At 36.3% G+C, this 24,716-nt stretch overlaps 1 protein-coding gene across 30 annotated transcripts in view; it reads right to left on the reverse strand.

The window, feature by feature from the left end:
- The window catches only part of LOC139975283 (uncharacterized), a 103,285-nt gene that overhangs the window by 52,899 nt on the left and 25,670 nt on the right, over positions 1-24,716 (reverse strand). For all 30 annotated transcript variants that reach the window (XM_071983288.1, XM_071983316.1, XM_071983307.1 and 27 more), the window contains 20 exons: positions 24,255-24,362; positions 16,657-16,764; positions 15,898-16,119; positions 14,088-14,210; positions 13,506-13,700; positions 13,050-13,190; positions 11,718-11,858; positions 10,607-10,747; positions 9,620-9,742; positions 8,869-9,066; positions 8,178-8,219; positions 7,715-7,750; positions 7,225-7,266; positions 5,827-6,075; positions 5,004-5,135; positions 4,091-4,294; positions 3,702-3,740; positions 1,936-1,980; positions 951-1,073; positions 232-444 (listed from right to left, as the gene is read on the reverse strand). In XM_071983288.1, the coding sequence (XP_071839389.1) occupies positions 232-444; positions 951-1,073; positions 1,936-1,980; positions 3,702-3,740; positions 4,091-4,294; positions 5,004-5,135; positions 5,827-6,075; positions 7,225-7,266; positions 7,715-7,750; positions 8,178-8,219; positions 8,869-9,066; positions 9,620-9,742; positions 10,607-10,747; positions 11,718-11,858; positions 13,050-13,190; positions 13,506-13,700; positions 14,088-14,210; positions 15,898-16,119; positions 16,657-16,764; positions 24,255-24,362 (2,625 nt within the window). The remainder of the gene's footprint in view (positions 1-231; positions 445-950; positions 1,074-1,935; positions 1,981-3,701; positions 3,741-4,090; positions 4,295-5,003; positions 5,136-5,826; positions 6,076-7,224; positions 7,267-7,714; positions 7,751-8,177; positions 8,220-8,868; positions 9,067-9,619; positions 9,743-10,606; positions 10,748-11,717; positions 11,859-13,049; positions 13,191-13,505; positions 13,701-14,087; positions 14,211-15,897; positions 16,120-16,656; positions 16,765-24,254; positions 24,363-24,716) is intronic.

Consider the following 24,716-nt stretch of genomic DNA (forward strand, 5'->3'; position numbering starts at 1 on the left):
TCAGTCAATCAACCAAATTTCATGCAGAATGTCATTGTTGTGAAACCGACAAATATAATCACATATATAGCACTTTCCTTTAATTCTTGCTCTTTCTATACGGTGTTTGTTATGCAAAATGTGACAAACCAAATTAACTGAAGTGACACATGCAAGAGAGAGTTATTCCTTACCACTGAAAAAAATGCAACACTTCTTTCATATCGCATGAGCTTTTGGAATTTGACTTACTTGTAAGTAAGGGATCTGGTTCTCGAAGCTCTGTGTTGCAAAGGTTCTCTGAGCAGAAGCAGGCCGTGCCAACACCAGACGATATGAAATCTCTGACATCTGGAAAATCTGTCCCTATGTACTTATCTACATACATCTCGCCATCCACACAACCATTGACGCCTTCCACTTGGAAAACACAATTTCTTGAAAAATCAAGTAGTGGCCCAACTCCTGATAATTTGATTGACAAAAGGTGAGAGTGATGGTTATATCCTGGACTTCATACAACATCAATGGCTAATTTTATTCACCAAAATCACAATGTTTCCAAATTATTGGATAAAATCCAAACTTATTAAGTTCTTGGCATCTGCAGTTTTCATCATTTTCTACTTGAAAACCTTAATATGACCAGAGCCTTGAATACATTTCATAGGGCAGTTGCAAGAAGCTTCCATAGACAAATTCGATCCACAAACTAACTTTTCAATTTTCTGTCATTTTTCATGAACATAGACCAGTATGCATTTTCTTATTAAATCCTATCATCATTCTATATGCAGTGTGATATCTCCAGTTTAATTAAACTCCTAACCTGGTTTTAAAACTCAGTTTCTTTTGACATTTCTTGCAGTTTGTAACTTTCATTTCGGTCACATGTGATATCTTAATGTACAGTTTCCATTTGTTCCAGTTCTTCACTATAGAGATATTCATGCATTTAGACAATTACTTACCTATAATTTCAGCTGTAATGTTGATGAAACCACAAGTAAACCCTTCATCACAAGTTGTAACATTCAAGGTATCAATTGGAAGAGAGCACTCCTCTTCTCCAAAGCACATGTAACATTGCAAACCTGAAATATAAGGACAGTCACAAGAGGAACTTGTGAGAATTGCATGAGATGCATATGTAGAAGCACATGAGAAGCTCATGATATTCATATGAGAAGCACATTATGGTCACACACCAATCCCACCAGATGCACATGACTAACACATAAGATTCATATGAGAAGCACATTATTAAGATTACATAAGAATCTCATGAAATGCACATGGAAAGCACATGAATGACAAGCTCATGAGTTTCATATGAGAAGCACATTAGGGTCACACACGAATCCCATGAGATGCACATAAAAACATGACTAGCTCATAAGATTCATACAAGAAGCACATTTTGGTCACACACGAATCCCATGAGATGCACATAAAAACATGACTAGCTCATAAGATTCATACGAGAAGCACATTTTGGTCACACACGAATCCCACGAGATGCACATGACAAGCTCATAAGATATATATGTGAAGCACATTAGGGTCACACAAGAATGCTGTCAGTTGCACATAAGACACACATGACAAGCTCATAAGATTCATATAAGAAGCACATTAGGGTCACACAAGAATCTCACAAGATGCACATGACAAGGTCATTAGATTAATATGAGAAGCACATTAGGGTCACACAAGAATCCTGTCAGATGCACATGACAAGCTCATAAGATTCATACAAGAAGCACATTAAGGTTACATAAACATCCCATAAGATACACATGACAAGGTCATAAGATTCATATGAGAAGCACATAAGGGTCACACAAGAATCCTGCCAGATGCACATAAGAAGCGCATGACATGCTCATACGATTTATATTCATCAAAACCAAAAGCTGTTTCTTTAATCAATATTCATCATATTCTAAATCTTACCAGGCTCTGTGACAGGGCTGTTCATTACTGTTGTCACTTCAAACTCTGTGACATGAACAAAGAAAAAAGCAAAATACTTGTATTTAATTAAAGATATTTGCAATTAAATACATATTTTCTTGTCATATATGTATTAAAGTTAAAATGGGTGTTAACAATTGTGGGAATTAAATAAATGTTTTAGTAAGACTGGTAAGTTGATTATTCCACTTTAACAGTTACCATATAAGAATATATTGATTGAGATGATACATTGCATCAGTTTTCGGTACATGAGTAGGTAGCATGTCATTGCTACAGTGATCACTTCACTCCAGTTCTGCTCATGGTCCACCAATTATGAGACTATGCTTAGTTCTCTCTTCCCAAATGGAGCAATCAATGGATAAAAGTTTACTCATATTATGATAATAACTGTTGCCCACAGTTATATTCAAATCAGGGATTGAGTTGATTATTCATTAGCTTACTTTTTAAGCGGTTGAATAACCATACTGTTATAGCAATGCATTAGCAAAAATAAAAACAATCAATGGATAAAAGTTTCATCACTTGATAATAACTGTTGCTCACAGTTACATGCAAACTTAGGATATGTGTTGAATATTCATTAGTTTATGAAAATGTGAATTGATTTAGACAGTATATTTGCAGTATTAACAGAATAAGACAAATGAAGATCAATTGTTCAATGAGTTTTGTAACAGAGGATCAATTCAACTTGTATTCCCCCTACCGTCTGTCCCAATTTACTTCAAATACTTTTTGAATATAACTATTTATATGTAGCAATATCTATACCAGCATCCTTACCATTGTCTGTATCATATAGAAAAACATTAAAGCTTCAATTAAAAAGCAGATCGTTCTGTGAAGTCACTTTCACGTTAGACTTCCTCAATCTTTCAGTCTAGAAAATGGAGGAGGTACATTGTTTAAGACAAAATTTTCTGTATTGCTATATAGCCACTACTTCTGTGGTCTTTCCTCTGATAGCAATACTTATTTTTCCTTTGATCAAGTAGGATTATGTAAATGTAATGTAAAATGTATAAAATTTCATGTAAGTTTAATTTAGAGGCTGTATTTAGCTTCCCAGTTACCAAGGCTGCTCAGCTAAACTTGCCTGTGGTTATAGGTTCATTTCCTAACGAAATGAGAAACTGTTGTTGGGTTAAGAAAGTAAATGAACAATGGAAAACTGACAGAGAAATTATAAGCAAACTTGAAAAGAACAAACCAAAACGAAAGATTCTATTTATCTTTCCAAGGTTGGTTCTAGGAAGTGACATATATTGAATATTGAGCATTGAAATGAAGTAATGTTTGGCCATTCATCTCCACCATACTAGCTAGGTCAATCATTTTTGGTAAATTTTCTTGTCTTGTTACACTCACGAAACTATGTGAGTTAAGCTTGCAAAGTTTGTAGTAATCTCTGTTACAGATACAAGAAAGAGAATACTGTTTTTCTTTGTAAAGTACTGACATACAAAACATACACACATACTTTTTCAGGAAGCTAAGAGTGGCTGTAATGTTATGTAAGAAAATATCATAGCAATTATTTCTATCAACCGGTTGAATTTCTATGTGTAAATGATTAACCATAAACCAGTAGACTCACCCATGCGTGTTGATGTGACATAATAAGTGGCTAATAGTTTGTATTTATCATATTAAGGGAAGAAACATTATCAGCTCTTATAGTGGTATATGAAGGAAGAAAGCCATAAGATGTAATTATCAGTAAAACTAGATCTCACCAATAGATGTAGGAATCTCAATAGAAGGTGTTGACATATCTGCCAAAGAAAAAAGTAATAATAATAATAATCATCGTCGTCGTCCTCGTTGTGATCATCATAATTATACTGATCATAAAGATAATAAGAAATAATCTTGTAAACAAGTTACTTACTTTGTATTCATGCACAAAACTTCCTTTATATAATTGCTAGCAGACACCTTTCTTGTTTTCTTGATTTGCTGATTTCCTTAACTTTTTAATTTCATCAACTATTCTTTTTCAAGAATAATAATATTTCAAGAAAACATATTTCCCAATATGAACTTGTCAATAAACATGTACAAAATAGACAAAAACAACATACAACAACAACATAATTAGTTGACAAAAAGATAAATACTTTACCATCTATCTCTGGTTCTGACAATTGAGCATTGCAGAGATTTTCAGAACAGAAGCAAGCCGCTCCAGTTTGATCTACAATCAAAGCTAAGAGATCTTCTTCTAGCAGAAGAAAATTCTTGACATACAGGTCAGATGTGATGCATCCTTCCAAACCTTCCACACGAGGAACACAGTCTCTAGAAACATCATGACCCAGCCCAAGAGCTGTGAAACAAAACATTTACAATTAACTGCTAATTAATCAAAAGAACATGTCAAACAATAAATCAATCCGGTATTATATTAATGCTATAATATTCCTTTACTCTTATCGTTTCCTAGGTTCTACGTCATTGAGTGGTTCACTTTGGAATCTTTTAACTCTTTCTCTGTCTTCTACCAACAGTTTATTTTATATTTATTCTACTCTTTAGTTCGATACCTTCTGAACTTCCTTAACTTCATATCATTATACTATTCTTGCTTTTTATCTTTCTTTAATTGTTACTTTTCTTACTATTGTGCTTCTTTATCTTGTTATTCATAATATCTTTCTTCATTTTCCCCTTTTTATCTTGCTTCCTTTCCTTGCCTTTTAGCAAATATGTTTAATTTATCTGTGAACGAAAAATACTACTGCCACTGACAAATAAAGCTGGCCAAGGCTTAAACCTACGACTCCCCCTGAACATTTCATCATATTCTTCTACTTTATCCATCCATTCTTTTAGAAATGGGTGATCACTGCTCTGAGAGAGGACTGCAGACGATTTCACAATATTTCAGAAAATGTCCACATCAAACTTGACAGAAAGATCAATCTTATATGACACTTTCCACTCCCTTCACTCTCCCTTAAATCTGTCAAGTACCTCCAGTTCCCACTTCTATATACACATATGATGTGAAATGTATGAAAATGGTAGAAACATACCTGGTCCAAAGTCCAACGTAACATTCACAAAGTTGCAGGTAGAGTTTTCGTCACAAGTAATTGAGCTAAGGTCTTCTAGAGGTTGAGAGCATTCCAAGTCACCAGAGCAGACGTAACAACTTGGCATATCCTCTGAGGGTAACAAACAGCAAAGAACTCAACATAACAAAACTTGTGTGTCTAAAAGCTAATCTCTGGAAATTGTCAGTTTTCACCCAGAGTAACACATTATCACAGGTTTGTTCCTGCTAAACAATGTGGAAACCCACCAAGCACAGAAACAATTGCAAGCCCGTGTTTAACTTAGAATCAGTGCCATTATGTGACTATGGAAGGTAGTCATCCATTTACAACTTGAAAAATAAAAATACCTGTGACAAGGTTTAGCTAATACTTTGTGGTTTAATCACCTCACATTTGGTTGGAAAGGCAGAGGTGCAAAAATCATTAGAGGGAAATAGATGGGAGATTAAACCACCTCCAATTTCGTTGGAAGACAGAGATGCAACAACTGTTTTTCCATAATGCTCAGGCAGCCTTCTCCTGTCACCAAAACCTATGATCCTTTATCTTTCATTCCTCAGGCTATTAAAATTCAAAATATTAATTTTAAAAATGAGGTTTTCTTTCTTGCCATTTCTGTACAGCCTGCTGCTCTTTCATGTTTTCTTTCTCTTTAGTTTTACTTCTTACTCTTTTCTGTTTTATTGCCTTGCGAGCACTGCAATTTCTTTTAAGGATTAATAAAGTTATTCTTACTTTTACTCTTACTCCCACAAACCTCCCATCATGAAGAAAAGTTCATCTTTATTAACTTTCTTACCAAATTCCAGAGTAACTGTGAATGTGCAAATTGCCACATTCATTGCAACATCGCTGAAAAAGTACAGAACTCTAGTACTTCCTTGGGTGAAGAAAGAGTTAGGAGGGTGACTTCTGAATTCCATCATTGTTGGCCCAGATTCATCCTCTGCATCTGGCTCAACCCACATAGCAACTGCACCCTCTTCACCAAACGGGACTGTTACAATTATGTCACTGGGGCAATTCAAAATGCTAGGTGGGGTATCATCTGTAGATTGACAACATTAGTAGCATAATAGTAAAATTATCGCTACAAGAGTGGTAAAAGTGCCAAAGACTCCATTAATCTCATCAAGGTCATATAAATCAACTTTAGCACAGAAGCTTTCATGAAATCTAATATCCAAGATGGGTCACCCAGTTTACGAAACCCCCCCCTTTTTTTTCTGATAATCCTACCATTTCCTGTATTTCTTGTGATGAATGTTCTTTGTCCTTAACACAACTTCTTGTTCAGGTGTTACAATATTTGCCGAAGTGAAAAACTACACTATTTTACCTGTGGGTGTGGTCATTGTAATTTTTTATCAAACTCGTCAAAGTGACTATACTGGGTGGGAAGGCAGGAGTGCACTGGTATAAGGAGGAGGAAAGCCGAATGCAAGAACACCAAAACTAAATGATAAGTACCTCAAAGATTATTAACTCTCCGCAGGCAGCCAGTGAAGCAGGTAGAGTATGGGGTGAATGTTTAGAATTTCTAGTAATTAATCTAGCTTCTGAATTCTGAATATGCTATCTATTTAACAATATAATCTGTGGTAACCAAAAAAATTAAGAAAGTCAAATATACAGTCATTATGAGGCATAAACTGGGTAAGGTTTAGACCAATGAGAATATCTAGAAAGTAAGCATAGAGTGAAAGACCAATGCATTCTTCAGATAGAGAGAATGTTATCTTGGCCGGAGAGTAATTAAATTCTTGATGAAGGTGGAGAACATAATCCAACAATATTGTACCAATATTCAGGAAATGTTCGTTATTAAAGCTTTTAAAGATACAGAGTAACTTGAAATATTAAATACCTATCAATTACAGGAAATACAGAAGATACAGAGTAACTTGAAATATTAAATACCTATCAATTACAGGAAATTTCCAGAAGATACAGAGTAACTTGAAATATTAAATACCTATCAATTACAGGAAATACTGAAGATACAGAGTAACTTGAAATATTAAATACCTATCAATTACAGGAAATACAGAAGATACAGAGTAACTTGAAATATTAAATACCTAATTACTGGGAGATACTTAATACCCAATATCCAGGTAAAAAGGAACTCAATAATTTATGGTACAAATTAAGTGTTGTACCTTGTTAAAGAGAAATAAACATAATGGGAACCTACCCACTGGTGGAATAGTAGAAAATACACCAGTTGAGCCTTCCACTGAAAGGAAATAGAAAGATTAAATAGTGTCACATAATTGATCTCCCGAGATGTACCACAGACAATTTATAGAGCTGGGTAACAAGATCTGAGGATCAGGTAAAAAAAAAAAAATGATGGCAATTTTTCAGGTGGAGAAATATAGCATTAAAAAGAACGAATCACAGACAGCCGGAAGAGTTGTTAATATTCTTATTAAGAAACAGCCACCTCTCTGCTCTAGTTACTCTGTTAGAATAGAATGCCACATTTTGTCAGTTTGCCATTGGAGAAAACTCTTTCAAAGAAAGGTCAAATTTTGCTGATCTGATATTAAAAATATTTTGCACCTCTGAATAACCTAACTACTGTGTATGTTATATTCAAACAACTTTTAGTGATATTAATGACTAGGATGCTCTGCAGACCCCACTCATAAATTCAAGTCTACAACTTAACAAAAATTTACCTGCAGTTGTGGTGAAAGCCTCTTCAGTTGAGTCTTCTGTTGATAATTCAAAAAAAAATCTTTACAAATTAAATCTTTACAAAATATTTACTACAAAACTACCCACCATCTATATAGTCAGTATGATGAATATTTCTTATTAAGCATAAAAAGTTTTTCATAGATATTAAAGTATGATCAAACATGAACAGACACAGTTAGCAGGAAATATTGAACAAATTTTGAAAAAGGCAAAGGATATTTTGATAAACTCAAGCATATTAATTTGTATTGCTATTTAAAACTACTGCTGACAGCCAATGAAATTAATTACGCCTGTGTAGAAACAAGGCCACGTTTTCAGGCAGAATAAAACAAAATGAGGAAACTCTTTTCATCCTTAGCAATGCAACACATCATCCATGCTGGAACAGAGCAAAAAACTTGTGTTGACCAACAAAAAAGGGTGAACAAGGGTGCTTACCAATAAAATCAAATTCATTTGACACAGCTTCAGTTGAAAATCCTGTAAGTTTGATGCAAGGACAAAAACTTTTTGAGACAACTTCTTTCAAAACTTAATTGAAAGTATACATTAAATGGCACATTTGACATAACTTCAACTACTAACTGGTAACCAGAGAGAGGAGAAAGAGGGTAAAAGCATGGAAGGGCAGAAACTTTCATAGGCAAATAGGCATGTGACTAAGATTTGTGGGGGCAAACCACAAAATGTCCTCAAAACACATTTCCCACAAAATCTAACTTCCTCTGCATTCCATATCAGAAAGTCAAGATCTGCATGTGTTTCAACATAATAACACAATATTGTTAGTATTGCAACAAAGGGGCTCATTTTAATAACCAAATGGCATTTTACAATTACAAAAATTTAAGAAGAGTACTCTTTATTATCAAACGGGCCAGATTCGATATATGACGTTTTCCACAACATTTGTGGGCATGCACCCATGTGTCCCCCTAGCTCTATCCTACCTGATGTTATTTAACTAGTCACCATAAAAATTGTACTAATTTGAGAGATTGAGGAAATAGTTTCACCTCATATTAATAAGATCAAAGATCGCATGAGCTTGTTGAATATCGTAGGAAGTGGTTATAATATCTAATTCATAATCTGAATAGCAACTAATTGATTTTATAATTGTTCTCACCTGGAATGGTTAGTGCTGCATTGCAAAAGCTCTCCCTGCAAAAGCAGGCAGTTCCTGATGCACCAAGGATGAATTGTCGGACATTTTCAACGGTAGCGCCCAAATATTCATCTATGTACTCATCAGCTGTCAAGCAACCGTCGACTCCTTCAACGACCTCAACACAATTCCTCTCTATCTCTGTTGTGTTCCCCAACACTAAAATAGGAGATTGTAGAAATGGTAGAAAATATATATAATGTTTCAAGACTGAAATGAAGAATATGCATCAATCACAATAGTCACAAAATGTCCATCATTGTGACACTGAAAGATTTCTTCTTTACTTTTTAATCAATCTGTCCTGTTTTAGCCTGATAAAAGCTGTAATCACATTATCACCTTTATTTGAAGTAATTTAAACATGATAATGGCAATCTTCTTTTCATACATTTTCTGATCAGATCAACCAATGTATTCAAGGATGACTTTACTTATATAGTAATACATTGTAAACAGAAGTTATATATATCACGGATGCACAAATTTCCTTCCAATCTGTCATAGATATTTCGGCTTAACAAGAGAGTCCCATGGAAGGGAACCCCCCCTACCCCCTAATACATCAACGGCTCTTTGAAAAGGCTAATAAAGTAAGGTATTTCATCCAAAAAGTCCTGGCTTCAGAGTTGGTACATGCAATGAATACCTAAAGATCTAGTATGATGTAACATTAAATATACATGATAAAATGTTTGGCCATATTGCTTACGTGGCCCTAAATTCACAGTAACGTTGATGAAACCGCAAAGTTCGTTTTCCTGACAGGTGCCTACTGGTAACTCATCCAGTGGTTGCTCGCATTCTTCACCTAAACATACATAGCATAGAAGCTCTGTGTGCCAACAAACAAAAACAAGAGACAAAGAGAAAATCAACAGAAGAAAACATCACAAAATAATACATCATTGAAAAGTGAGATTTTTGGACAATTGAAGGTTTTCGATAAGATCCATATCACACATCTTCAGTATCAAATCCTACAATTCACAATTTTATTGCCACTCATTTTTCAAATCCAATTTCTGGAAATAATACTTGCGCTTTTTTTGCTGATGAATAAAAATCATGGTAATTAGAGCAGACCATATCAGATTTTTAATTTGACTAACCAATTACCAGAAATAAACAATTTAATTGCCAGCTTCAATCATCGAGAAGGTACAAAGTTATTCAAAACTGTGAATTAATACCAATGTCTCATTCAACAGGACATGACATGCAGAGGCAATAAGGTTGATCAAGTCACTTGATAGGGTGAAAAAAAGAAAAAAAGAAAAGAAAAGTGGGCTACACAGCGAGTTGAAAAATGACCACTTATCAAGTTAGTCTTCCTAACATAAATACCATATTTAATCACGATACTTTCCACTTGGTCAATATGTCTTATTTTAACCTACTTTTAATTCAGAAAAAGAGGAATTTAAGATATTTACCAGTAAAGTTAGTCCTACTTTTACGTCTTGATCTTTAATACAGTGTTGTAGACTTAAAGAATCAATAGAGGAGAGTCACAATTTCTTTTGAAAAAGAACATTAACTTTCTAGAGGGTTTTAATGACTATTTCAAGGGATGCAAATGTGTCTGGGGGGCATTAGACAATTATTTTCCACATTAATACACAGAAACAGAGCTACTTTATAACCCTGAACTTTTTTTACATCCAAGCAGACATAAGTACGGACGATAATGGCATACCTGGATCACATTCTCCATCCTCATACGTCAATGTAGGATTAATGCACTGAGCAACTTCAAATTCACAGAGATTGCTGTATGTTATATTATCAGAACCACAGACAGGTGCATATTCCAAGGTACAAGGTCTGAGGCAAGTATCTGAAGAAATGCAAATAAATTCAAATTAAATGATAACATAGCATGATGTGAATAGTTGGACATTAAAGGGTGTGAAGACTCGCGCAAAAAGCAACGTCTAATGCTGGTAATCTGACCTAGTTTTGAAATAGGTGTAACAGAAGTGTCAGACACCACCATCCATCCCAGAAAACACACACACTGCTTGCTATCGTCGGTAATTAGACACTAGTGTACAGTTAGTACATACAGCTGCGGTCAATACCCACAGCACAGTGTACAAATGATACAGTGATGGACATCTCAGGTCCAGCTAAAGATAACAAGGTATCTTGTTTCATTACTGTCTGCATTTTGTAGCCACAAGAGAAAACCTTCACTTGCAAGCAACGAAATGTTAACTTTTTCAGAGCGTGGCAGGCGGTTTGGGGCGAGTCTTTATTGCCGTTAAAGTAAAAGTCAACAACCAGTGCTATTGATGCATTATGACTAGGGATGCACCGAATCCAAATTTTTGGATCTGGCCAGAACCGGATTTTGCCGGATAGTACATGAAATCCGGCCGGACAAAATCCGGCCCGAACAGGTTTTTTCATTACACAAAAGAAAATCATTAATAAGAGGTAGAAGTATGAAACAAGCAGCAAATGTTAGGTGAGGTATACGCATATTATAAAGGAGGGGAAATTAAGACCCCATTTATGACATTAAATATGACTTTAAGTGGAAAATTAAATTACACATGTATGTTAAACCTAATTTTTCCTTACTTAGAATGTTTTTATTAATTTTTGGAAATAGTATACATTGATTAAAGTCAATACCAACACCTTCTTAAGAAATAATTCAGGCCAGATTTTGAAAAATATCCGCCCGGAACCGGATAATTGCTCACTATCCGGCCGGATAGTTCCGGTGCATCCCTACTACTTTATAACCCTGAACTTTTTTTACATCCAAGCAGACATTAGTACGGACGATGATGGCATACCTGGATCACATTCTCCATCCTCGTATGTCAATGTAGGATTAAGGCACTGAGCAACTTCAAATTCACAGAGATTGCCGTATGTTATATTATCAGAACCACAGACAGGTGCATATTCCAAGGTACAAGGTCTGAGGCAAGTATCTGAAGAAATGCAAATAAATTCAAATTAAATGATAACATAACATGATGTGAATAGTGGGATATTAAAGTAAAAGTCAACAACCAGTGGCATACATGTCAGTGCTATAGATGCATTATTGAAGTTAAGATTAACATAAAGAGACACTTACCAATAAATCCCAAATCACACCCTCCTGCCCTCCCCACCAATATTCAGGAGGATCACAAGACCATCTTGTCAGAGCTTGTCTCTCAGAGTACTCATGAATCTCATGAACACTACTTTCCTGACAACCCTGACAAAATGAAATCTGCAGATAACATTAATGATATTATCTAGATGATAGGATGTATTCATCCTACACCTTTTAATAGTCTCCATTCCATCTGAAGTTATTCATTGGGGTTGCAGACCTTCATTTTTTTATAAAAATTATATTAAAAAAATGAGAACTCAAAGGGCCTTCCCAGTCTCAAATATTATCAGATAAGGGAAGGATCAGGGAAGAACTTTATGAAGTATGCAGATTTGAACTCCAATTTCTGAATTTCCAATCAAATATGTAAATGAAACCAAAATAGTATGTCTTACTTGGTATGGAGAGTGCTGCATTACAGAGACTTTCTGTGCAGAAGCAGGCTGTACCGGAGGCTTTATATGTGTACTACCAGAGTGTTTTGGTCACTTACTCCATAATATATTGGGGTCATGTTTATAAACTACAACACTTCAAAACTACAACCACAAACAGTGAATCTTTGTCTATTACTACCGTAGCTCATGTGATGCTTTGACTAAAAGCCACAAGAATTGCACCACATTAGAGCAAAGTGGTGATAGACGGTAAATGTGTGCTAGTTTTGTCAGAGGTTCACACATGAGTCGCTGGCTTCATGGCCCCAGCAACGCTTGTTGGATCCCTGCACTGGTAGCAAGTCATCCACTGTATTCACACATTTGTCTGTTGCAACTCCTACTTACACAACATTAATAGTCAGAAGCCACAAAACCTTCCTTATAACTTTTAACCTCAACACTCCTCTCCTCTCCTCCCCCACCCAACCCCCTCCCCACCTCCTTTGCTTCCACGCAGAAAGGGTCACCAACTATTCAAAGATGTTATACTGAAGTGCAAGCAATATATATGATAGCATGAAGATCACCACCATGTTTCTGGAAACAAGGCAGTAAGGCAAATGTGTGCCAAGTACCTGGTGTGCACTCTCCAGTAACATATGACAGCGAAGGATCCAAACATTGAGCAACCTCAAAATGACAAAGATTTCCATAAGTGAATCCATCAGAACCACAGACAGGTGCGTATTCTAAGGTGCAAATTCTCAAACAGGGATCTGTAAAAGAGAACAAAAGAGAAAATTAATTTTACAACCATATTATTCAAACTGGAGCCACTTCAAGATGGACTTTATTTTCTCTCATTACAACCATCAATTGTCTAACATTCATTCAAAAACATAGAAACAAGAATATGATTGGTTGCAGAACTTTAGTATCCAGCACTGTTATAGTGCACCAAGAGTTGTTAAATAGGACAACTCAATATATGCACTACAAGTTTTTTATTCTCTTGATGTTGAAACTGGTAAACATAAAGTTTCAATTTGTTCTTCCAATTTTAAATATTATTTAAAAAAATGTAACTTTACCTTGTAATGAAGAGATGTCTGTATTACACAGATCTGTGTCACAGTAACATGCACTTCCACTGTCAGACAACAGAAAATCAGAGGCTGCGGGAAACTGTGGGCTAACGACTTTATCTATGAATCCAGAAGAATTCAAACATCCCACTTCGACAATATCAAAGCATCCCCTGGAAATGTCCTGAGTTCCCTGTAAACCTGAAAGGTAATACAAGATGAAACTCAGTGGTTAACTCAATGGTTAACACCGGTGCCTTTCAATCATAAGGTCCCGAGTTCGAGTCACTCCAAGATTAACGTATGTCGCCCAGTTACAGAGTTGTTGACAATTGACAATTCATAATCAGGGATGTTAAATATGAATCTAAGAGACTGACTTCGGTCAGCTTGTGGCTTTGATAAGCCAATGAGGCTTCTTCGCGAGTTCCTGCTTGCAGGAGGATCTAAAATACATATAAATGCACAGCATAGTCAGTACCAGACGACATTCACTGCAACGAACAATTTTGCGATTTTAGAATAAAGATGATGATGATGATAATGAGATCATATAATGAATAAGCCATAAGACAATCAAACACTAACCTTCAAACTCAAGAGTGATATTGACAACGGAACATATAAAACCAGGTAAACACTGGTCTATTGCTTGTTGGTCAAGGGGTAAAGAACAATTTGCTTCACCATTGCAAGAGTAGCATCTAGGACCTGTTGAAAGAATAATAAACTAATTATAGCTCAGCTGATGTGAATTTTTCTCCTAATGACAATGTTGACTTGTCAAATTGTATGACAAACACTTTGATAGCTTCTTTGACAAAAGAGTGAATACTGAAATATATTTGACAATGAGTAAACATTGCCAGCTAAAAGTTATTCACCCCTCCATACTAACTTACCACATGGCAACATCCTATTGTTACAATGTAGAACACAGCAAAATGTCCTAGATACTAAGAATTAGTCCTAAGGTTAGGCCTATTAACAATAGCTGGATAGTCCTATTGTAGATAATCACTCTGGAGTGTTACAGTAGCTTAGTGGTTAACACCGGTGCCTTTCAATCATAAGGTCCCCGGTTCGAGTCACTCCCAAATTAATGTATGTCGTCCAGTTACAGAGTTGTTGACAATTAACAATTCATAATCATGGACGTTAAATATGAATGTGAGAGACTGACTTCGGTCAGCTTGCGGCTTTGATAAGCCAATTAGGCTTCTTCGCGAGTTCCTGCTTGCAGGAGGATCTAATATACATACATATACAATACATACATACTTGTACTGGTTGTAGGACTATGACAATGTTGGAAATGGAATGATCACTCTCAGTGCAATGTGCGGAGGGCATAAAAACGTTCAATAATTAACTTTGATACGATTTCGTATCATTACATGGTAAATAAAACATTCGATTCTCTTATACTTACGTAAAAAGTTACATTAAGACATGACGAATTGTCGTTTGACCTAGCCTAGCAATTGATGTGATCTGAATATACAATAACAAGCATACACATTGATAGGCCTGCAGAAATAACGTAAAGAACGAGTAGTATTACCGTACTACCGTAGCAAAACCTTAATTTATAATTGACATTCTGTATGCACAAATACTGTCCATTGTTCAAGAAAATGGATACATAACATGCTCCATATTTTTCTGTGACTTAACAATTCAAAGTAATCGTCGACTTTTGACAATATCTGGAATATGAAACAAAATTCGTAGTCCACGGTAATTGTTTAACTGAACGTCAGGACCAGCTTCTAAGGTAAACTAATTTTTAATCAAGTGTCGTCTGCTTGAAAAGTGCAGTGAGTGGCTGTACCGCACATTTACAGAAACACATACACTTGACACATCGGACGGGGATGTTCTCGGAATATCCTGTTGATATCTAAGAATATCGAAACGTTCGGCAGATAATGGGGTATTTCGTATTTGAAAGCTCACATGGATTAGGTTGATAGTGAGGTGTTAGCGTTTAAGTACGTGACGCTTTGGGGATTTGACGTTTAAAAGTTTTTGAAGTTATGGCGTTGTAGGGAAATTTGTAGGGAAAATCTTTTTGGACGAAAATATTAGCGCTTTCCCGAACACGGAGTACCTCATGATGGACCGCATTACCACGCACGTTGTAATTCAATCTGACTTTTAGCATAAAATGCATCATTGTTGATATGACTATTGGAAGTTGAGTAGTAAAGGCAACTTTTAAAGTTCAAGATTATCCGATACTTTCACATATATCATGAACACAGATGACTTCTTTCCGTTTCTCAAATCAATCTGAAATTTGAGTAACGCCCCTTTTTGTTCAATAATGCTGGTTAAATATTCACTGAACTGGAGATATAGACAAGTGTTGCAGAGATTAATTGGAAATTCTTACCGGTTAAAGAGGCTGTCGTAACTTCAGGCTCAACTGGTAAGTCATCGAGATAACTGATCACGTGGTCATTACATAAACTATCGTTACAAGCACATACTAAGCCAGTCGCTGGGGGCGGTACTGGTGCACCGGATAAAAGTTGTAGGTACTGGCTCCCAGATATACACTCCCCGGTAACGACAGTATTACTATCCAGACATCCTCTGAATGCCACTGGCATCCCTATTCATCAAGGTCATGAAATTATTGAAGAGAAACGATGAATATATCACATAAAGAAGTATTCTAAATACTCTGAGTTGCAGGAGCAAAACCCACAGTTTCTCTGGGTCGATGAATAATTCATATACCATGCATGCTTGGATTAACAATGTCTGTAGTAAGTCCTTGGCTCTATTAATTAAATCGCTAAAGGTAACGGAATTTAGTCGCATATTATTAGATGTTCTCCCTTACTTCTCATAATTGTCTTCAGAAACATTTTATTACAGTTCTTACAATTACCTTATTTTGTTATCCCAATATCAAAAGACTTTTCTTTGTTATTTCCATGACATGTATCCCCAAACTTACATTAACAATGACAAATCTTTAATTGTTCTATTATTATTATTATACTATAATTATTATACTATAATTATTATTATTATTAGTAGTAGTAGTAGTATTATTTGCATTACGTCAATGAATGAAATATGTTAATGTAAGCAAGTTGGTATAGGCCTACCGACAGAATACCGTACTAAAGTTTATTCATACCACCGAACGAGAAGTTGAACGCTACGCACACTTCGCCCATCAAACACGTCGTGCGTGGTAAATTGGTCACGTCTGCACAGTTTTGACTACATGCGTAGCATTCTAGAACTGAAAAGAAAGAAAGAAAGAAACAAACAAAAATAAACAACAACCATTATAACACATCAGGGGCGTATCCATGCAGGATTTTCTAACCCGGGGGCGCGAATTACTATCTAAGCGGAGCGCCACCATCGGTTGGCGCGCAGCGTACAAGAAAAATTCTGGTTTTTATACCCCCAGATCACCGGAAATGGCACTTCTCGGGCTTGAAAATGACCAACCAAATGTACACTTTTGCCTGAGAACCAAGTATTTCCCAATAGTTTATGTTTTCATCCATAAACTTTTTATAGATTTTCTTCAGTCACAAATCATGTTCGACCTCATCGCATGTCCTGTGTATCATTGCTTTTGTAGGTGATTCGGCCCACAATACCCGACAGCCCCACTTTTCAAGGTTTTCAGCCCATTATTTGTTGAGAATTTGAAATTTCACTTCAAAACATACCCATAATGTTGCAAACAATGCCATCTATGGACAACCAATATAGAAAACCTCCTTCAACCCCTAACAGACCGGTCAAAATTACACGAGTAGAGGGAAGTATGATGAAGAATGTTGGTAAGGAAATTTTCTAAAATTCAGACACAGTTAATTTATTGGTGTACAAATATTAAACCCTCTTATAACGGCTATTATAAAACTTGGTTTCGGAAATGAAATAATAGCAGATATTTCCTTCAACCGAACACTACACACATAGGCGTAGGAGGCGGGGGTGGGGGTTCCTACTGAAAGAAAAATAAATTGCAATGATGTATAGCTAAAGGAAATGAACAAATATCTCCTTGATAATTAAAATAAAGTTCTAAGCTTGGTCGACTAATTCGCCATTACTAATGTAAAAGAGAATTTGACATAATTGCACCTCCATGCTTTTTTTCCATCTACATAAGACATTTCGTTGTTTATATTAGCATCCCGCGGTGTACTGCGCAATTTCCACGGACCGTACGGTACACGATGGTATGCGATGTAATAACCGATGCTTGCCTATATGATATTGACATTGTATTGTTAAACGCGCGCGGAGCGCGCGAAATATTTAGGTTATATTTATCGGGCAAGTCGTTACAGCCCCCCCCCCCCCCCCCAATCAAATTGGGTTCCTATGACTACACACATCGACAGTTTTGAGGCTGTTCATCCTGGACCCGCAATTTTCATGCTCACTGATATGATGTGATATCTGCTGTTATCTTTACAAATTCGAACAGGTGCGCAACGAATAATTTGCCAAGGGAGGGGCGAAGCTTGTAGGAAAACTATCTAAGCGTAGCGCCACCACAAAATGGCGCGACGCGTACAAGAAAATTTTGGCCGAAAATGCCTCCCAGATCGCTGGAAATGACACTTCCCATACCTTGTAAGTTGCATCTAAGCATTTTCTATTTTGAAATTACTAGCGATATCATAAAAAAAAATATGCTCGGGGGGGGGGGGGGCGGTCGCCATGCGTCATGTTCCCCGACGACTCGGACGAGTTCGAGACCAGCCACAGTTGGTTTCATAGCACAATTGTTTCAGGCTTCCATACACATACACGCGTTATGATAGACCATATATATATATAGATACATTAGTGAGAGAGGGAAAATGGTAACGTCAAATATGGAGTTGTCGGTGTAAGGGGTTGGGTGAGGCGCACGACCCTTCCGAAGTCCTCGATCCGTCACTGGCTACCCGGCCATGTGTATATAATAGGGATCCGCGCTGTAATGATGTCACTGTTCCTATTTCTCTTCCCGGTGTCTTGGCAGTTTTCTTTTACTCCCTCCTTTTCTCCGTTTTCTCTCTTTCTTCTTTTTCTTTTCCCTTCTTTCCTCTCCTCCTCCTCTTTCCCCCTCTTTTTCCCTTTTTCTTCTCTTTTTTCTCTCCTCTTTTTCTTACCCGGGGGGCGCGCGCCCCCAACGCCCCCCCCTGGATACGCGCCTGCACATATAACTGTACAATGAAGCGATCAGACTGTTACTCCATGTAATAGCGAAGTGAAGCCTTAGTGTGATGTATGGTAGAAACACTATCAAACATCAACCCTATAAGGTCTCGTTTAATTTAAGATTATAACAAATATACATTTTATACCAATGACCTATGTTCTTGTATACTAAGTTTTATTCAGAAGCTATTGTTTATTTTTCCACATGGTGTTGGTTCAACGGGAACCATAGCGAAGCTTCGGGTAGTTCAGTGTGTCGCCTATTAGCATACGACACGGTATAGTAATACGCGATTACAATTAGGCTGTGTATCGTATCGCCACAACCATTAACCTCCTTATGTAAAGAATTATGAATGATATTGTCAAAAGAATACAAATCAAATCAGCAAATACAAAAAAGAAAAAGAAACAAGCAAGGTTAAAAGAAAAAGGGAGGAGATAAAATCTATAGGATTTCAATAGCTTGATTTGTATATGTCTAGGTGATCTAGTTCATTTGACCCTTTCAAGAATGGCTTGAACACAACTAAAGTAAGCGGAGTTACAAAAGCGCCAAAGTAAGTAAATAACTCGACAAAGGGTCGTGTATAACCCTGTAAATTGTCGTTGTATGAGTCTACAACATTGTGTTAAATTTGATTTAACGCAGGCGCATTACTGCCAGTGAATTAAGTGAACATCATATGGCGATGCGTAATCAATGCAGGGAGTTGATACTTTGTCAAATCTCTGATGAGGTGATATAGAACTGGGTTGCCAATATCGATCAACAGAAATGATCTTTTTTCCTTGCTCTTCAAGAAATTTTGATTAATAAAGTATCTCCTAACGCCAGGACATATCAACACGTCGGGCAACAAGTTTTAATAGCAGGAAGGGGTTTGGGTGGGGTAGAGTTGGTCGAATGGAGAGGTATCTTGGCAAGTAAACGTTGTTTGATGAAAAAAAAATAATCCCTTGGTTTTGTTACAGAATGAAACAAAAAATCCTGAAAAGTTTAGAATTTGGTACTGTGCTTTTTGAAATTTTCATTTCTCCTTTTGATCTGTTTTATGGTTTTAATTCAAAATCGCTAAAAAATACCCTCCAAAGTGTTTCGGTCTTTACGGTATAGTCAATAGCAGTATGTATCAGCAACTCAGAAACAACATTTGTAAACGCTGGTACTTTTATGATACTAACAATAAATAATTACATTTTTTATGTTAGAGAAAGTCACTATATTGAAATGTGGTTAAATGTAACAGAACTATTCCCATGACATGGCGCGCACCCCCTGAGAAATACATGTTTTAGACTAGAGGGGCAGGAAAGGGGGAGGGGAGGAAGAGGTAAGGTAAGAGGGGCAGGGGTGAAACTGGGGGTTGAAAAGTTGCGCGAAACATTTCAACGAATGTGATTTTGTTTGGGACAAGAACTATATGTACCTTGCGGTGGAAGTTTTATAGCTGTACCTAGATATAATGATTCATTTCCTACATTATACATTGAATTGATTCTAGATCTCTATACTGTCCCATGAATACGACTTTAAGTCATCACAAAATAATGATGTTTGAGGAACATATATACAGCACAAATCACGTATTGGTTTATTTTTTATTATTATTATATGTTACGAGTGACGCCATGGCCGGAGGTATAGGAGAGGGGTGGGGACGGCTTTATCCATCCATTCCATGGGCGTTATTTACCTCATGGTCTGCAAATAGTATGGTTTACAAGTTAAGTCACAATTTTGAATTCCCTGTAAATGTTAAAATATGCATGAAGTAAAATGTGGTTCACCAATTGAGCGTAGTATGTGAGAGGGGGTGAGGGGGTAAAAAAAAAATATATATATATATATATATATATATATATATATATATATATATATATATATATAATATAACCATATGGGCATAATGTCTATAACAGCTATACACATGTGAGCGACGCGTGATCCACATACCACATGCAGGATCACAACACCTTTACATATCTAGAAACATAGAAGGTTAGGAAGTGTTATTAAAATGTCGAATTGTCTCTGCTTATTCTCTTTGATGATAACTTTAGACGTTCTCGTGTATAGTAACTAACGTAGTTTACCCGGATTTCATTCGGGCTTAATAATTACCGAAAAATAGACCAATTCTCATAATGAAGTGAGTCTAGTAAGAAACAAAGCGGCGAAGGTGTGTGTTATGCGTGTATGTGTGTGTTAATCTGAATGCATTTTGCATACACAATACATACAAGGTATTTACTTAGGCTCATAAATAGGCCTATATAATTTGAATAAGAGCCATTGTAGTATTTCATAATGCCATACTTACGTTGCGCAACAACCTGGGCTGACACCGAAACAAATACAAACGCTACGATAATGGCCCGCATCATAGCCATGGTTGCACTGTTAGAAACCAAAGACCCTCACAGCAGAAAATATATTTCCTAAAAGTTAGATCAATTTCCAATGTTCATCTATATCACTGTGCTACCATGACATGATATCGACTTATTACTCCTTGTATCCAGTTATAGACGTCCACGGTATACTCAGCTATACCCGTTCTGATGGCTTATCGCTACCTGGTACAACGTGTTTATATGACACCAGTATCACAGTGTACAAGAAACCAATCATAGCATTCATCGACAGCATAACCTTAACAATGCCAAAAAGAACCTTGTGTTTTTGAAACCGATGTTAGTTCAATCTGAAAGGTGTTACAGTTCAATGACTACAGTGGTACTGCTTGACTAACTCAACTTTTGTCTCTTCGCTTGACGAGTTACCATCTTTGAAGGATATTCTGTGCCTTTTTTTGGTTATATACTATTGGTAACCTAGGTGTTAACAATTACTCGATATATGAACACTTTGTATATACGCCTACAACAATATCTACGAGACAAGAATTCGTTTATTTAATAAAGGTGCATGTATAGACTTTAGACAAAGTTGGGTATATATATACGTTTCTGTAATTTCCGCGCGAATATATAATGGAAGAGTTAAATCGTCGACTCCCGAGTTTCCTATCATTATACTACCATCAAGCTCGAGAAAAGTGTAAGAACTTAGTCTATAGATCACACGAAATCTATTTGCACAAACTATTTAAATGTAGAGGAGCAAAGAGTATATGCCCCTGATGTTCAGTCAATCATTACATCTTTTCAAGGAACTTGCATAAATGTAAGAGGAACTAAGAATTTTCACCCAAAATGGCTTCGTGATTTGAGACCCAGGCTTTCTCATGGAAGGCTCCGTATATTCTGAGGATTTTGTGTAACACTGTTGAGTACTTTTTGCTTTAACAAAATAACGTGTAGTACTTTTAACTCAATGTTCATGTCGATGGTACTCCAGTTAGTTGTTTTCTCGTTCTCCGCTAAAGCGCATGACCTATAGTTTCATCGAGCTGTTATCAAGGGGTAACTATCAGGGGGGGGGGGGGCAGACGAGGTCATAACCCCTCAGTAAGAACTTGTAAAAGCGCTTAATGAAACAAAGGTTACATCGCGACATTCGAGCTGACCAAAAAATATGTACAACCTAAAAAGAAAAACGAAATCATTTGATAGTAGAAAGAAAGAAAATAAAACTCAATACACAGCTTTAAGGTTGTTTCAATTCATGCCACTATTATGTGTTAATAAAATCAATTTACTTGTTCAACTCTTTAACAAATTTAACACGTTATCTTGTTGAGATTGTAATCGTCAAAGAGTATACACTAGTTAAGCACTGTGTACATTGATATACGCATGGCCAATGAACTTGAACAGGGATACTGTGAAACTTGTGAAATTGAACAATATCATTATGTTATTACACACATGCGAGTGTCTTTATAAACATGGATAAAGCGTTAGTGCTCCATCAAGGTGTGAACATATCGAAATAGACTCTAAAATGATAGATATATCAATAGTTTTGTTACTGGTTACTGTGAGTATATAACTCGAATATATATCTCGATTTACACTAGTTCGATATAGGAATTTAGGGATTTTCTTGGGGTGAGATGCTGAATTTCTCGCTTATATATCTAATCACATATTCAGACCTACGTTACTACATTGTATTTATTTAAAATGTAAACATAAGTATATACTGTTAACAAATCTTTTATTTTTCGGATAATTTTCATGTAAACGCAAACTGAAATAAAAATAACCCTGCAATACGCGCATTATTCATCGTGTCATGTTATGGATATGATTGAGTCATACTTACCGTCGAATATTATATTCGATATTCATCGCTTTATTTTTCAACGACGAACAACGAAAAGTGAAACATGTAACCCTATACCTTTTGCTCGAAGTTTAAACAAGTTTGATACGGAACTTAAGCACTGTGGTAGTTTTCTATATGAAAGGTACTATTCATACGAAAAAAGACAAGTTCCTGGTCATATAGTATACATATGTCTCTTGTCGTCTATGTGAAACAGGATATATGACAGCCTGGGCACTCAATTAATTTTTAACGAGGGTCAGAGAGAAACATTAGTTGGCGCAAATAGCGGCACAACACCAAAATATCGCTACTGTACCTATATGCATAAGGCAGAGTGCAGGGTAGGGAGTAAAGCCGGTAAGGTGCTCAAGTCGTAAATGACTTCTGGGTCCGCATCGCCGATCAGTGCAAGATATGGGACGACTATTGTTTTAACGGGGGCCGAACTGAATCTTTCAGGTGATAGCCGGTATTTGTCCAAAGGGTCGCCTATGGAATGATGACCCCTGGAATTTGGCATGTTGCAGAATATGAAACTTTCGGAGAAGGGCAAAATACGATCTTCAAACTAATGTGGATTGCTTGTCAATCCATAACGTTATGGTAATATCAATGGTTACCTGGATATGACGTCACAAATTCAGAGAAAGGGGAAAAAGGGCATAAAGAATATTCCGCAGAATGATTATACGAATTATACATAACTTTGTTACTAGGCCTACTCCGGCCAGTAGAAGGCGAAGACATCCCACGTGTTTGAATCAAGTTATAGGAATACTTAATTCAGTCTTCTAAAATGTCAAATATAATATGTGAGAGGGTTAATTTATATTCAGTTAAATTATGTTTCATCGAAAAGACATCCGCAAAATGGTTTCACAATAGATATCATTTGACTTTTCTGTTTCACGTTGGGGCGATATGTGTGTGGTTCATAAACCATTTTTCATAAGTGCAACATTCTCTCATTTATGGTTTGCTCATAGACCGTAATGTGCTAATTTCACTCATCTTCCTATTGGTTATCATACTGGGTTGTAATAATCTCGTTTACGTGTAACGTGGCGTACATCCAGCGACTCTATACGTTGTTTTGAGAATGGAATTTAATGGTCTCAAATAACTGCTAAAACTTAAATATTAAAACAACAATTTCATTAAAATTTCGATCCACCATTTTAAGTTCCTTTGTTTGTTCTCGTCCTGTATAGAAGTCATATCATTCTTACAAGTCTAGTGTTTTTTTACAGAAGAATTATCTCTTGTTTTATGATAGTATTTCAAGACCTTTCTTATTGGTGTTCCTTTACACTTACCTCTTATTTCTTGCGGTGGTAGTGCAGGCTGAATATTCGTTGTTGATTCCAAGTCTAATTGACGTTTTGCATCTGTTACCATGACTAGGGGATCAAGGTCTTCAACACCTATGAAAGAGGGTAAACAAACTACCATAAGTGGTTTGTGCAAACCGACTTAATAAATTACAAACAAATTTGTCATACTATATGTATTTTATTGAAATCCTTGAGGGTCATATTCTTGTCCGAAAACATGCGATGTAGCTGATCAGCCAGTTATTGACTGTGTTCTTTTATGTCCAGACTTAGTCGTGATATCTGTTTCGAAAAGAGAAGTTATCAAGATTTTGTGTGTCTGTTTAGAAAATGCATCAACCCATCCAAAGTTAGTTCCACGATGCAACAATTGCTAACAGGTGCAAACTCAACCATGTTAGTGGCTTTAAGAATCAGTGGCATTGGTTTCCGGTGTACCAAGTT

Source organism: Apostichopus japonicus, chromosome 2 (genome assembly GCF_037975245.1).
Source record: "Apostichopus japonicus isolate 1M-3 chromosome 2, ASM3797524v1, whole genome shotgun sequence".
In the NCBI taxonomy this organism is placed as follows: Eukaryota; Metazoa; Echinodermata; class Holothuroidea; order Aspidochirotida; family Stichopodidae; genus Apostichopus; species Apostichopus japonicus.